This window comes from Alexandromys fortis, unplaced genomic scaffold, assembly GCF_014885135.2.
Source record: "Alexandromys fortis isolate MF-2015 unplaced genomic scaffold, M_Fortis_MF-2015_v1.1 scaffold_26, whole genome shotgun sequence".
Lineage (NCBI taxonomy): Eukaryota > Metazoa > Chordata > Mammalia > Rodentia > Cricetidae > Alexandromys > Alexandromys fortis.
Window position 1 is genome coordinate 5,445,000 of NW_026067894.1, and position 12,424 is coordinate 5,457,423.

The window sequence follows — 12,424 nt, forward strand, 5'->3', positions numbered from 1 at the left end:
CCCAGCACTCAGGAGGCAAAGTCAGGTGGATCTCTGGGAGTTCAAGGCCAGCCAGGGCTACAGAGTAAAACCCTGACTCAAAAACAACAAAACTAATGTTAAGTCTCTGTGGGCTCTAAAATTTTACAAATATGTAATGTCTTAGTTAGGGTTTCCTATTGCTGTGAAGAGACACCACAACCATGGCAACTCTGAGTGTGTGTGTGTGAGTGTGTGTGTGTGTGTGTGTATGATTTTTTGAGATAAGGTTTCTCTGTGTAAACAGTCCTGGCTATCTTAGCACACATTTTGTAGACCAGGCTGGCCTTGAACTCAAAAAGAACCACCTGCCTCTGCCTCCAGAGCGCTAGTGTTAATTTAAGGTGTGCACCACCATTGCCAAGCCATGACAACTCTTATAAAGGAAAACATTTAATTGTCGTGGCTTACTTACAGTTTCAGAGGTTCAGTCCATTACCATCATGGTGGGGGGCAAGGCAGTGTGAAGGCAGATAGCGTGCTGGAGCTGAGAGCCCTATATCTTAAAGGCAACAGGAAGTCAACTAAGACACTGGCAGTATCCTGAGCATAGGAAACCTCAAAGCCCACCCCACAGTGACACACTTCCTCCAACAAGGCCACACCTCATAAGAATGCCACTCCCTTTGGGATGATGCGGGCCAATTACATTCAAAGTACTACACTTAACAAAATAAAGTGTTCATTTACTTTCCAGTGCTAGGACTGAATCCAGAGTCTCACACCATAGACAAGCACTTGGCCACTGTGCTATACTCCAGCAACAGTGTTAATTCTGACACATCCTGTCTCTAAGCTTTCAGGCCCTTAAACTCATCCACAGCCCAGGCAGGCCTTGAACTTGACATGCCCTTCCCTCATAGGCCTTCTGAATTCCTAGGATTCCAGGCCAGCAGCACAAGGCATTTAAAACAAAATCTCAGCCTTGCTCTTCTCGCTCACCAGGAAGCCTTGCTCAGAGGCTCCAAAGACTCAGGATCCAGAGGCTGCTGGATTGTATGATGTGACTGTACAGTAAAGTAAAAAAAAAAAATACCAGTACTGGAGATTCAGCTCCGTGTAGAGCTCTTGTGATGTGGGAGTGGTTTCTTATTAATAAAGAAACTGCCTTGGCCCATTTTATTGGATAGAAAATTAGGTAGGCGGAGTATACAGAAGAGAATTCTGGGAGAAAGAAGGTTAGTAGAGGAGTCGCCATGATTCTCCCGCTCCAGACAGACACAGGTTAAGATCCTCCCTGGTAAGCCAGCTCGTGGGCTACACAGAATATTAGAAATGGGTTAGAACAATATGTAAGAGCTAACCAATAAGAAACTGGAACTAGCCGGGCCAGGCAGTGTTTGAAAGAATACAGTTTCCATGTAATTATTTAGGGCATAAGCTAGCCATGCGGGCGGCCGGATGCCGGGAACGCAGCCCTGCCGCTCTTATTTCAACACTCTTGCCTAGTTTACCGGAGGCTCCGGCTTCCCCTCTCCACACTTCAAGAAGCATAGAACAAAAGTGATCACTGAATCTCACAAAGTGAAAGAGACTTCCTCAAAATCATAATGCCAATGGCTCCCTCTCCTGAGTCCATGGCTTCTCCCCTCCTGTCCCAGGGCCTAGGAATACAAAAAAGAAAAAGCCTTTCCCCTTCCCACTCAGCCTCCTCCAGAGTGCACCAGCTGCGGGTACCACAGAATGAAACCTCAAACATTCTAAAGCCGATCCAAACACATTTCCTCTCTTGAGGAGGAAGAGCATCCTTGAAGGAAGATGCTAAATTGCCTTAATTATATTTCTTTCAAAGGCACAACGTACCCATCTGCTTTCTTGGTAGGGGGTGAGGATGCATACTGAGCACAAATATAAATCAACCCAAATACAAACACAATTAGCAGGCCCGGCCTGCCCTGCTGTCTTGAAGAAGGGTGTAGGGTGCCGGTTCAGTTCAGCTGAGCTACTCGGCAGGGTTCCAGCTGGCTGACTTTTTTTTTCTATTTATTTATTTTTTATTTAGTATGTGAAGGGGTGTATGAGCATGAGTGTGTGTGTGTGTGTGTGTGGTGTGTGTGTGTGTGCATGATTGTGGGGGTAAGGATGCATGTGTATGTGAGGGTAGGTATGAGCGTGTGTGTGTATGATTGTGGGGGTAAGGATGCATGTGTATGTGAGGGTAGGTATGAGCGTGTGTGTGCATGATTGTGGGGGTAAGGATGCATGTGTATGTGAGGGTAGGTATGCACGACTGTGTATGTGTCGATAGGTATGAGTGTGTGTGGGGGGGTGTATATGTGGGTGAGTGGATGGGTGTGAATTAGTGCAACTGTGTGGGTGCCATGGCGCATGTGTGGAGGTCAAAGAACAAGTCACAGGAGTTAGTTAGCTCTGTCCTTCCAACATATGGGACCAGGAGATCGACCTCAGATAATCAAACTTAGAGGCAAGGGTCTGACCACGGAGCCATCTTGCAGAACACGGAGCTGACTTTTGACAAGAGGTGAGGCATGGGTGCAGATCCCCATGCTGAGCCCAGGAGGAATGACAAGAACAGGGCCCTGGCTGAAGCAACAACAAGACGAGACAGTCATGGAGTCACTGGAACTCCGGGAAGACGGAAAATTCTAGAAGAGACTTTGAAATGGCAAAGTAGAAAAAGCACAGAAGACAGCTCAAACCCTGCCCCAGCCACTTCTTAGCTATGTGACCTTGGACAAGATATATAAGTTTCCCCAGGTTTTCTGGGGACAGAGTGATAGATTAAAATGAAGAGTAGAGAGGGAATATGTACACAGTCCTTAACACCACGAGCGAGTCTGGGTTTGGTTTGTTAATTATTCTTATCGACTCCTCGGCCCCTTCATGGTCTTCCTCGGGCCTGAGCACACATTGATAGGTAGGGACTCCACCACAGGGCTGCACCACAGCCATCACTAACTCCCGGACCCTCAGGCAATGTGGGACAAGGAGAGCAGCTGAGAGCACCTGTGTCCTTGAAGGAACAATGCACCACATGAGTAAGGGCCTTCATCTCCTCGGGACTCAGTTTCTCCATTTAGAATGAAAAGTCCAAAAGACGCTTTAGTTCCGGCCGCTGGTGCTACCTCAAGCTCTGATACCCTCCGTAGGGAGAAAAGTCCCCGTATTTGCCAATGACTTAGAGCGCGTGCGCTGGGACCAGGACGAGATGGGCGGCGCAGCGGGTGAGAGTGAGCCTCTGAACAAAGTCTTTCCCTGCAGGCAGCGAAGGGACTCACCACAGACATAGTGGCTTCTATTTTTTGAAACCCACTCTGCACTGTGTGAGGGATTTCACACATGTAAGATCTCCTATCCTTGTCATGCCACTGGAAATAAATGACCTCATTTTAAAGAAGAGGAAACCTATTTGGAGAGGTTAAGTCTCTTGACATTGAGTCAAATAGTGAAAATGGAATTTGTATCCAGGTAGGTCTGGCTTTAAATCCCTGTGCTTGGTGGAGAGTGGATAAGTCTGGATTGGACCAATGTCATTTGCTGCAGTGGATTGAGATGTTACACTGGACCACATTCATATGCACACTGACTACATGTTTATCAAGACTTCCTAGGGGCTGGAGACGTAGCTTAGCTGGGAGAGCACTTGCTTAGCACTCACGAAGCCCTGGGTTCAACTCTCAGCACCTCATAAACCAGGTACGGTTAGTATTCAGGCATCTGCACTGGCCTGCCCTTGGGGTCCTGACAGGAAGCATCCTCAGCTGCAGCCACTAAGAGCAGCTCCTGTTCACATTCACTACGTTCCCTTTTAACAGGTGAGCCTTTCCCACCTCTCAACTTTCCCTTTCCCCATCTGTTCCTCTTTCTCTCTCCACTTCTCTGCCTGTCTCTCTGCCCTTCCTCCCCCCACCCCCGTTTTCTCTCTCTGCCTCTCTCTTCTCTTTTGCTGCTCCTGTCCCCAGAAATCCCCAGGTCCCCGCCTCTTCCCCCTTTTTATGTTTCCTTTCCCCTAATAAAAACCCCTCCACGTGAACTCTGTCCCATGGCGTCTTTCTCTAGCCCACCACTTTTTAAAATTGCCAGAGTGGTGGTGCAAGTCTGTCACCAAGAACTCATAAAGTGGAGGCAAGAGGATCAAAAATGCAAGACTATCCTTGGCTACTTAGAGAGTTGGGAGCCAGCCTGGGCTGTATGAGACCCCATCTCATGTTTTTGTAACTCTGGGTGTCCTGGAATTGGCTGTGTAGATCAACCTAGCCTTGAACCCAGAGATCCTTTTTTCCTTCCTCCCAGCTGCTCGGATTAAAGGAGTACACTACCACACCCGGTAGGACAAATAAAACTTTTAATTAAAAATTTTATTTTTCCTTTTTTCTTTTCAAGGGTTTTATTCATTCTAGTAACAGCATGGGGTTTAATGGGAATAAACAGGGCAAGCATTTAAGATCATCTCTAGACGCCTGGGCTCTCTTTGAAGTTATTTGCTTTTCCAGCCAGAGGGATGATGGCTCAGCAGGTAAGGTGCCTGCTGCCAAGACTGACACCCTGAGTTTGATCCCAGGACCCACGTGGTGGAGGGCGAGACCATACACCCATAAGTGTCCTCCACACACAACCATGCTCGAATCCATGCACGCACATAAAAATATGTGACATGTAATTTCAAAGAAAATTATTTGTTTTTCAGTAAAAATCACAGGATTCACCCTTTTGGAATCTGTGGGCACAGCAGTGAGTGCCAGCCCCCACAGACCGGGTCGTGATCCCCACCCCATTCTTTGACTCTCACCCCTTCAGGGTCTGCATCTGCTTCCGGTTTACTGTTTCACAGACACCAGTGAAACTGTTAAAGATGGTGAAGCAGTGAACCACGGGGTAGGATCACACCAGCCTTCGCCATACCTACAGTCTCTAAGACTTGGTGCAGCCAAAGGCCCAGGTCACTGGTTACCTTCTCAGTGTATACAAGAGATGCTTGCCTGGATGAGGTCTGGGCTGAAGGAACCATTTCCATACTCATGAGGGAGCTGGCAGAACTCTCTTGTTTGTGGGTTGGACTGAGGCGCTTTATCGTTCGCTAGCCGGGAGACGGACTGGGGTCTTCCCACGTGAGCCTCTTTTAAAACATGGCTACTCTGTCAGGGCCTGCAAACTGAAAGGCAACAGGGCCTTCTCTTCATTTTTCCTAAAGCTGAGTTATGTCTTCTTCAGTCCTGTTAGACTACATAGTCAGGGCTGGAGGAAAATTGTCTAGCACGCAGGAAGCCTGTGGCCCACCCCAGCCCAGAATAAACTGGGCATGATGGTCCATGTAGGCCACCCCAGCGCTCAGGAGGCAGAGGCAGGTGGATCTCTGAGTTTGAGGCCAGCCTGGTCTATGGAGTGCATTCCAAGATCGTCAGGGCTACACAGAGAAACCCTGTCTTGAAAATAATAATAATACTAATAAAGGAATTCAAGGTCATCCTCAGCTACTTATCAAATTCAAGGTCATTGTGGACGGACTCCACACACAAACAAACTGAGAATCACTCACCTTGCTTAGTTTCTTACAGTCTCCCGGGTAGCTAGCCAGCCTCAAAGATGCTCTCAGAAAGTCAGTGGCTGCTTCTGACTGAAGGAGACATTGTTTCCACTCACTGACCTTTGGTGAAAGTTTCACAGGGTCTCTGGGGAGAGCAGGGCCGACCTCACAGCAGTGGTGGAACGGCTTGAGAGAGCAGGCCTGGGCCTTGGGCAGCACCGTTCCATTCGTGAAATGCTTGAGATAAAGGGAAAGAAAGAGGCCGATGAGGTGACTCAGCATATAAAGGCACTTGCCTGGAAAGCGGGGTAACCTGAATCTCATTCCCCGGATACAAATAAAGGTGAAAGGAGAGGATGGACTCCACGGTGTGTGTGTGTGTGTGTGTGTGTGTGTGTGTGTGTGTGTGTGTGTGTACGCGCGCGCGCGCGCTCTGACAGGTACAGTAAGGCAATGGGTGGACATACACTGATGATGATGACAGTGACAACAGACGTTCCAGCTTCATTCTGACTAAAAGCAACTTAGGGGAGGACAGTATTTATCTGGCTGAGACTTCCAGGTCAGTCAAGCACTGTAGGAAGTCAGGGCAGGAGGCTCAGGAGGCACCTGAATCTCCGCGGTTCATGCTTAACTACCTTTCTTGTACATGTAAGGACCACCTAGCTACCTAGGGAATGCTCCTGCCCACAGTGGGCTAGGAGCTTCCTACATCAATTAATAATCAAGACAATTCTCGACAGACATACCCGAGGCCAGTTCCTCTGATCTCGTCAATTCCTCATTGAGGCTTTCCTCTCGGATGACTAGGTGATGTCTGTCATGTTGACTATTAAAGCTCCTAGCAGCAATAAATAAAATTTACAAAATAGCTCAAGGTATCTGCAATAAGTACACACTGATGCAAAAATATCCTACATCTGATTTCATTTCAGCCACAGGAACGGTAGCCATCTGCTGGCCGTGGCCTTCATGAGTAACCGAGTTTTAGTGAAGTGACAGACAGCAGGTGGTGGACCCGGGTGACACTCCTGCCTAGACTCTAGTGAGTCACTAGGTTGAGCTGTATGAGAAGTCATCCCAGCGGCTCATCGCATTGAATAGGGCCAGATGTTTGGCCAAATGCGTGATGTCCTCCAGTATGCACCCAGGAGAGGAAATCTTGTTTTCAAAGGACCAGGAGGAGAGGAGGCACAGGGAGGCACCGGAAAACCGTGCTCTCTGGTTCTTGGCAGCTTTGGGGGGTAGCTTGAGCATGTGAAACAGGCAGTCTAAGTAATTTGTTTCTAAACTGTTGTAGACTTCTTAGCTATACCTTGCTGTGCCTCCAACAGATGGCATGTTCTCAGACAGGGACTTCATTAAGGAAGACAGCTGCCTGAGTGCTGCAAGCATGGGGAATGAGTTATCCATGCAATTGTATTTATTGAGTGTATTGAGATTGATAATCAAAACTCTTTTGGTGGATTTTTTTGTTGGTGGTGGTTTTTCTAAACAGAAGGTTTCTCTGTAGCTTTAAAGCCTATCCTGGAACTCACTCTTGTAGATCAGGTAGGCCTCGAACTCACAGAGATCTGTCTGCCTCCGCCTCCCAAGTGCTGGAATTAAAGGTTGCCTCACCACTGCCCAATCGATAGTCAAGACTCTTAAGGGGAAAGAAAGATGCAGGGACAGAGGGGGAGCCATTGGTAATCTACCCTCAGTAATAAACAAATAAATGTCATTTCTCTTGAAAAGTGAGAAAGAATGGGTGCATGTGTGAGTTTTATGACATAATATCTCTCCTTTTCTCCCTTCTTCTAGGTTCCTTGACTAGGTTCTCATGCTGCCCAATCTGGCCTTGAACCTCTGGTTCTCTTCCCTCTACCTTCTGAGCTCCAGGATTAGGTATGTGTCACCATGCCCAACCCATACACCAATTTAAAAAAAAGATCTGGGACTGGAGAAATGGCTTAGCAGTTAAGAGCATGTGCTGTTCTTACAGAACAGCACCTACCTGGTGGTCCAGGACTCTGGTTCCAGGGGAGCTGATGCTCTCTTTGGATCTCCTTGGGCATCAGGCATACACACGGGACACACATATACAGGTAGACAAAACATTCATACATAGAAACTAAAATAAATAAATCTAAAAGAATGTTTTAAAAAGCCAGGAGTGGTGGCACATGTCTGTCATCTCAGCACTAAGGAGACTGAGGCAGGAGGATTGCCACAAATTCAAGGCTAACCTGGGCTACCTGTCAAATTCCAGGCCATACAGTAAGACCATCTCAGAAAAAGTGAAAAGGCAATTGTAAGGGTAGAGGAGGCAACATGAAGAGAGTGATCGAGCCCCCGGCATGAAGCAGAAGCTTTCTTCATCCTCGTTATCCTATCGTGCTCATTACCATCATTATTAATTACTACCTTTATCATCACGACAATCGTCTCTATCTTCTCCTCCGTCTTTATCACCATCATCATCACCTTCGTCATCATCATCACCTTCGTCATCATCATCACCTTCGTCGTCATCATCATCATCATCACCTTCGTCGTCGTCATCATCATCACCTTCATTGTCATCATCACCATCATTATCATCACCTTCGTCGTCATCATCATCATCACCTTCGTCGTCGTCATCATCATCTTCGTCATCATCATCACCTTCGTCGTCGTCGTCATCATCATCACCTTCGTCATCATTGCTGTCATCTTTGTATCTTTCTCGCCATCATCATCTTTATCTCTGTCATCACTGTCGGCATTGTCTGGGACAGGGGACACATCTGGACCAAGCTGTGGAGGCGAGCTGTGGCTGGTTCAATGATACAGCTCCTGCTGGGCATATGTGAAGGCTATTCCATATCTAGTATTGGGGGAAAAAATAAAACTTCATGTATTAGTTGACCTGTTATTTTATTTTTTCACATTACTTAGAATAGATGACATCTGGCGGGGAAGCGAAGTGAGGTTTCGTGTTAAAACTGCACTATCTAAATAAAAATGTGGTACTTAAAAATAAACTTTATTTTCTTAAAATACTATCATGGCTGACAGGTTTGACTACACAAAAATAAATGCTTCTGTGGCAAATGACACAATAAACAAAGTTAAATGACAAGACTGGGGGAGAAACTTCTACATAAAACAAGGGGTGTAAGCTGGGTAGCGCACACCTTTAATCCCAGCACTCTGGAGGGAGGGGCAGGAGGATCTCTGTGAGTTATGGTCCAGCCTAGTCTACAAAGCAAGTTCCAGTGCAGAATGGTGGGAGAGACGGCCATCTTTGAACACTCTTGTGTTCTTCTGCAGTTTTGAACTATGTTCAGTGTTTTTTTGTTGTTGTTGTTTTGGTTTTGGTTTAGTTTGGTTTTGTGGTGCAGGGTTTCTCTGTGTAGCCATGTCTGTCCTGGAACTCACTCTGTAGACCAGACTGACCTCAAACTCCACCTGCTTCTGCCTCCCGAGTGCTGGGATTAAAGGCATGCACGAGGCCCTGGGCTGGAGCCCCAGCACTACATAAAACAGGCATGGTGGTGGCTACCTTCAATTCTAAGGAAGTCAAGCAGGGTCAGGCTGGTGCTACGGTTCAGTGGCAGAGAGCTTGCCTGTATGTGTGAGATTATAAATTCCATCAGAATACTTTGTCAGGATCTCAGGGACCCGGTCTTCGGTCCTTCCTCTGCCACACTCTAAGTGATGCTGGGCAGTTGACACAACTTCTCTCAGCCCTCAGCTTTTCCATCTGAGTACACAGCTTGTCTCCAGAGAACTCTGTGAGTGGCACGGTCCTCTCAGTGAGCCTGGTACACAGCAGACTTCAAAACCCACTGACTTTGGGCACACTGGGGCTATGGCAAGTGGAAATGGCTCTAACTGAACTCTGGCCCATGGTTGTGGAATGGACTGTGACAGAGGGCAAGGCATTCCTGTGGTGATGTGTGGGCCTGAGCATAAGGTAAATCCCTCCTAGTGTCTTCCCTTCAGGGGATGACTCTACTGGCTCCCTCAGCCAAGCCACAAGCAGGAGTCTGCCATCTTGAAACTCAAAAGCTGCAGCCAATGCTCCAGGCCCAGCTGATAGAAATAACCCTCTGAGTCCCCACCCTGTCCCGCTCTTCACACCTCAGGTGGGAGTCGCCGGGCACAGACACTAATTATTTCAGAAATAACTCTGGCTGCACTCGCCACCTGACAGCTAAGGCTACAAATGCCTGGTTGGCTGATTTTAATTTTTTTTTTTTTCAAGGAAACAGTTGTACTTGTCAATCACAGGCGATTCTGCAGGTTGTCTAGTGGTGAGTCTGGCTCCAGAAGAGAGGACTGTACCTCGTCCTGGCCCTCAGGTCGCTCCCAGGGACAGTCTGGAGGAAGGAGGATTGCCCAGAACAAGCTGCTCTGGTTCACCAACTCACAGAAGAGTTGACAGACAGGGAGGAGGGCCTGGGCTTGCACCCAGGCTCTGAACTTCTCAGTCCATGATGTCGAGCAAGGTCATGTGACTTGCTTCCACTTATCCATCCTGGCTACTAGTTGTGAACTGGAAACATCATCCAGTAGCCTCAGAGGGAATAAATAGCCAGAAAGAGAAACTAAGGCTCGGGGAGACGCAGCCACTTCTGGAAGCTACACAGCAAGTCCCTGCCAAATGGGACCTTAAAAGCTATGGCAAAGGTTGTCACCCCTATGCTCTCCTCTGAGGTGCCACAGATACCTGGTGGCTGCTGTCCTCCACTGATGCTCGAAGCAGGCCTGACTGGTGCCCAGCTAACCTGTGATTCCCTGAGCCTCCAGCACTTCCTCTCCAGTGTGTCAGGTCTGTGGGTCAGCTTCACTATTCGAGGTTCACAAGACGAGTCTGAATGTCAGCTCTGCTGAAAAAAGAGGGATGAGATATGAAGTTCAGAGAGAGGGAGCAGAAGGAGTTTTTGTTTTGCCCAGTGTGTTGATTAAGCTACGGCCTTGACACAGCCTAGATCACCCGGAAAGCTGTGTTAATGGAAGAGTTAGCTAGGTTAGGTTGACTTGTGGGCGTATCTGTGTGGGACTGTCTTGTTGTGAATGATGTGGGAAGACCCAGGGCACTGTGGGTGGCACGATTCCCTAGGCTGGAAGCAGAAGGGTGTTGTGTGCGTGTGTCCTGGACCATACAGGGACGGAGAAGAGCAGCAAGCGGAGCTGCGTGCATGCATTTCGTTCTGCTCCAAACTGTGTGCTGTGATTAATGACTTTGTGCTCCTGCAGCTGTGACAGACTAGCCAGGAGCGATACGCTGAAGAAGCCTGTCTTAGGATTTCTGTTGCTGTGAAAAGACACCATGACCATGACAACTCATATAAAGAAAAATATTCAATTGAAGGGACTCATTTACAGTTCAAAGGTTCAGTCCATTATCATCATGGCAGGACATGGTGGCATGCAGGCAGACGTGGTGCTGGAGGAGTAGCTGAGAGTCCTACATCTTGAAGGCAACAGGAAATCAACTGAGACACTGGGCAGTATCCTGAGCACAGGAAACCTCAAAGCCCGCCCCACGGTGACACACTTCCTTCCACATGCCAAACCCACTCCAACAAAGCCACACCTCCTAGTATGAGATTATGGGGGTCAGTTACAGTCAGACATCCACAGCGCCCTTTCTCCCTGAAGTTGCTTGTCATCTGGGCATTTTAGCACAGCAGCCAAATGAAACTGGAACCAAGGGACGACTCTGAGCCCTCAGGAGCTCCACTCTAAAATGCGGTTATTCTCAAAGCTCTATCGTCAGATGGTTCCCAACTCCTGTGAAGCAATTTCAGTCCAAGGCCGTGCCGTAGGCAGCCCATGCAACTTGTCTGAGAACACAGAGAGGCTAGCCTCACTGTTGGGAGTCAAGTCCCCGCTCTGCTTTGTGACCTTGAACTGGCTGCTTTATGAACCAGTAATTCCATTTCCTACATGAAAACTAAGATGACAGTATCTACTGTCAGGCTGCTGATTTAAGCAAGAGAGTGTAAGTCTGTGATCTACCAGGTTCCAGGCCCACCCTGGGCCTCTGTGACTACACCAGCTGATGACAGATAGCCACCGATTATTTTCATGTTTCCTTACCTAGAATGCAAACTCATTGCAGGGAAGTATCGTGTCTGTTTTATGCTTTGCACAAAATAGACACTAAAATAAAGATATAAATTAAAGCATAGGGCTGTGTTTGTAGCTCAATTGGTAGCATGCATAAGACTCTGGGTTTGAACCCAGCATTAAAACTCCTAGAAAATGTCCTTCGCCGTCGTGTGCCACCTGCCCGCCCAGCCTTCTCGCCACGTCTTCTCACAAGACTTTCAGAATCAAGCGATTCCTGGCTAAGAAACAAAAGCAAAATCGTCCTATTCCTCAGTGGATTCGGAGGAAAACTGGCGACAAAATCAGGTACAACTCCAAGAGAAGACACTGGAGGAGAACGAAGCTGGGTCTGTAAGGAGTCAACAATGAATGGCAAAACAATTCATGATGAATCGTGATCCTTGATGAGTGTTACAAGATGAAGTTCAACATTTTCAATCTGGAGACTTGATCATGTTTAAGTTGAGAGTGGTTTCTCCAGTAATAAAATGTAGAACCTTTAAAAAAACAAAAACTCCTAGAAAATATCTGATCATCTCTGAGGACGTAGAAATCCCTTAGTAACAAAAACAGTTACAGGTATCTTTGCTTAGTAGCCACTGGCACCTCATAGGTGCCTCCTAGCCATAAGGACTCGTGTGTGTGTCTGCATGTGTGTGTTGGGGATGGAACCCAGGGTCTCTTCATGAGTTACGTTCCCGGTACAGGAGACTGAACTTTCAGCTAGGAATGTTAATGTCCTTGCTCATGACTCTTCTCCCTCCACCTCTAGCTTTCTCTTCACTGTTGTGTATCAGACTGAGTCTCACTATGACCTGGAACTTACTATGTAGC

At 47.6% G+C, this 12,424-nt stretch overlaps 1 protein-coding gene and 1 long non-coding RNA gene across 2 annotated transcripts; both read left to right on the forward strand.

Moving 5' to 3' along the window:
• Positions 1-1,213: 1,213 nt before the first annotated feature.
• Positions 1,214-8,532, forward strand: LOC126509380 (uncharacterized). Its single transcript, XR_007594139.1, has 3 exons — positions 1,214-1,258; positions 7,307-7,390; positions 7,755-8,532. It is a non-coding gene; the product is annotated as an uncharacterized lncRNA (long non-coding RNA).
• Positions 8,533-9,969: 1,437 nt separating this feature from the next.
• Positions 9,970-12,029, forward strand: LOC126507789 (60S ribosomal protein L39-like). Its single transcript, XM_050152515.1, has 2 exons — positions 9,970-9,986; positions 11,741-12,029. The coding sequence occupies exons 1-2, from the start codon at positions 9,970-9,972 to the stop codon at positions 11,943-11,945; spliced, it is 222 nt and encodes a 73-aa protein (XP_050008472.1). The 3' UTR covers positions 11,946-12,029.
• The last annotated feature ends 395 nt before the right edge of the window (positions 12,030-12,424 follow it).